General features: G+C 41.5%; 1 protein-coding gene across 2 annotated transcripts in view; it reads left to right on the top strand.

Moving 5' to 3' along the window:
- Positions 1–2,484, top strand: part of KPNB1 (karyopherin subunit beta 1) — a 32,771-nt gene that overhangs the window by 5,185 nt on the left and 25,102 nt on the right. For both annotated transcript variants that reach the window (XM_015651279.1, XM_015651280.2), the window contains exon 2: positions 2,224–2,424. In XM_015651279.1, coding sequence (XP_015506765.1) covers positions 2,308–2,424 — 117 coding nt within the window. In that variant the 5' untranslated portion in view covers positions 2,224–2,307. The remainder of the gene's footprint in view (positions 1–2,223; positions 2,425–2,484) is intronic.

Here is a 2,484-nt window from a genome sequence, read left to right as displayed (position 1 = left end):
CTGGACGGGGTTTGGAGCAGCCTGGGATGGTGGGAAATGTTCCTGCCCGTGGCCCTGGATGGGATTTCGGATCCCTTCCCACCCAAAGCACTCCAGGATTCCCCTGCAGCTGGGCTGGGCGTTGATTTTTCTGCAGAAAATGCTTTTTAAGGAAGATTTCTCTTCCCTTTCTTCAGAAGAGCTTCCCCAAGTGCTCTCCAACCCTCATCAACACCTTTGAGACGCTCTGAGTCCCAACAACATTCACACGAGACCCAGGAAATTTTAAGAGTGGAAAATGAGGGGGTAAAAATTGCAAGTTCCAGATGGAAAATTTGGGAAAAATTGGGGTGTTTTCCCCTTTTTGCCCTGTGCCTGTTGGAGTTGAGATCCTGCAGGGACAGAAGTGGTGGCTCAGTGGTTTTTTGTTGCTTTTTTTGTTGTTTTTTGGCTGATGGGAGCAAAAAAATGATGCTGGGATTTGTGCAGCGATTCAGTGACCGATTCAGCCGGGCTGAGAGCTTTACATTTATTTTTTGTGTGTTAATAGAACCTCTCTCTATAATCCCAGAATTATTTGGGTTGGGAGAACCTTAAATTCCATCTTTTTCCACCTTTTTTGGGTGCTCCAAGCTCAATCCAAGCAGGACTTGGACATTCCAGGGACCTTTTGCACTGAAATTGGAACAATTTGTTGCTGTTTTCAACATTAAAAATACAATATTTAGGTGGAAAAGTGAAAAATGAATGTAACTGGTAATGCTGCAAAAATGAAAAATCTTTCTTTTTTTAAAGAAAGTTTTATTGTTGAACCAAAAATTCTGGAAAAATGGGAATCCCTGCCTGTATTTTTTACAGAATATATTTATGTTCAAGTGGAAATGATCAAAAAAACCATCTCACTTTATTTTTTTAAAAGAAATTATTGGTGTTTAACTGGGAATGGCTGAAAATAAATCATCCCATGCACCTCCATTTTTTAGAGTTATTGGTGCATAACTAAAAATGATGGCAAAATGCAAATCCCTCTATTTTTAAAAGGAAATTTTACTGGTGTATAACAGGAAAAGCTGGAAAATCCATCCCACCTCCCTCTGTTTTTTAAGGAAAAATTCCCAAACCTCACCAGCAAAATTCCTCCTGATCCATCCCCAACACACAACAAAATTACCCAGATGATTTTGGCATAAAAAATTCACCTTTTGGGGTGAATTTAACCCAAATTTATTCAATTTTTGCCATTTCCCTTTACCCCACCACCGTTTTTCCAGAACAAACCGAGCGATTTCAGGTTTTTAAGGTTGGTTTGGATTCTTTGAGTTGAGGATTTTGAAGTTTTTTGGATTTGTTTGGTTTAGGGTTGAGTTTTTTGAGTTGGAATTTTGGTTAAATTTTGGATTTTTGGGGTTTTTAGGGTTGGCTTTTGGCTTGGATTTTTTTGGGTTGAAATTTTTGGATTTGTAGGGTTTAGGGTTGAGTTTTTTGAGTTGGAATTTTGGTTCAATTTTGGCTTTGTTGGGTTTTGGTTTGGATTGTTTGGGTTGAAGATTTTGAAGTTTTTTGGATTTGGTTTAGGGTTGAGTTCTTGGAGTTGGAATTTTGGTTAAATTTTGGATTTTTTGGGTTTTGGCTTGGATTTTTTGGGTTGAAATTTTTGGATTTGTAGGGTTTAGCGTTGAGTTTTTTGAGTTGGAATTTTGGTTTGATTTTGGGTTTTGGTTTGGACTCTTTGGGTTGAGGATTTTGAAGTTTTTTGGATTTGTTTGGTTCAGAGTCAAGTTTTTTGAGTTGGAATTTTGGTTTGATTTTGGGTTTTGGTTTGGATTCTTTGGGTTGAAGATTTTTTGGATTTGTTTGGTTTACAGTCGAGTTTTTTGAGTTGTAATTTTGGTTCAGTTTTGTGTTTGTTGGGTTTTGGTTTGGATTCTTTGGCTTGAGGATTTTTTGGATTTGTAGGGTTTAGGATTGAGTTTTTTGAGTTGGAATTTTGGTTTGATTTTGGCTTTGTTGGGTTTTGGTTTGGATTCTTTGGCTTGAAGATTTTGAAGTTTTTTGGATTTGTTTGGTTTTAGTGTCGAGTCCTTTGAGTCAGACTTTAAATTCAATTTCAACCGAGCCAGACTCCGCCCATCCCCACCACCATTTCTCCAGAACAAACCGAACAATTTCAGGGAAAAACTGAGGGATTTTGGGTTTGAGGGGCATTTCTGCACTCCCTGACCCCATTCCCTGGTGGAACCCCAGGTGCTGCAGACCCTGGGCACGGAGACGTACCGGCCCAGCTCGGCGTCGCAGTGCGTGGCCGGCATCGCCTGCGCCGAGATCCCCATGAACCAGTGGCCGGAGCTGATCCCGCAGCTGGTGGCCAACGTCACCAACCAGCACAGCACCGAGCACATGAAGGAGTCCACGCTCGAGGCCATCGGTTACATCTGCCAGGACATCGTGAGTGCTTCGGCTTCGCGCTCCGGGGCCGCTCGGGGAGGGTTCCCGGGGTTCCCGTGG

This window comes from Parus major, chromosome 27 (genome assembly GCF_001522545.3).
Source record: "Parus major isolate Abel chromosome 27, Parus_major1.1, whole genome shotgun sequence".
Classification (NCBI taxonomy): Eukaryota; Metazoa; Chordata; class Aves; order Passeriformes; family Paridae; genus Parus; species Parus major.
Note: the sequence above shows the minus strand (reverse complement) of the source record. Positions and strands in the feature narration are given on the sequence as shown.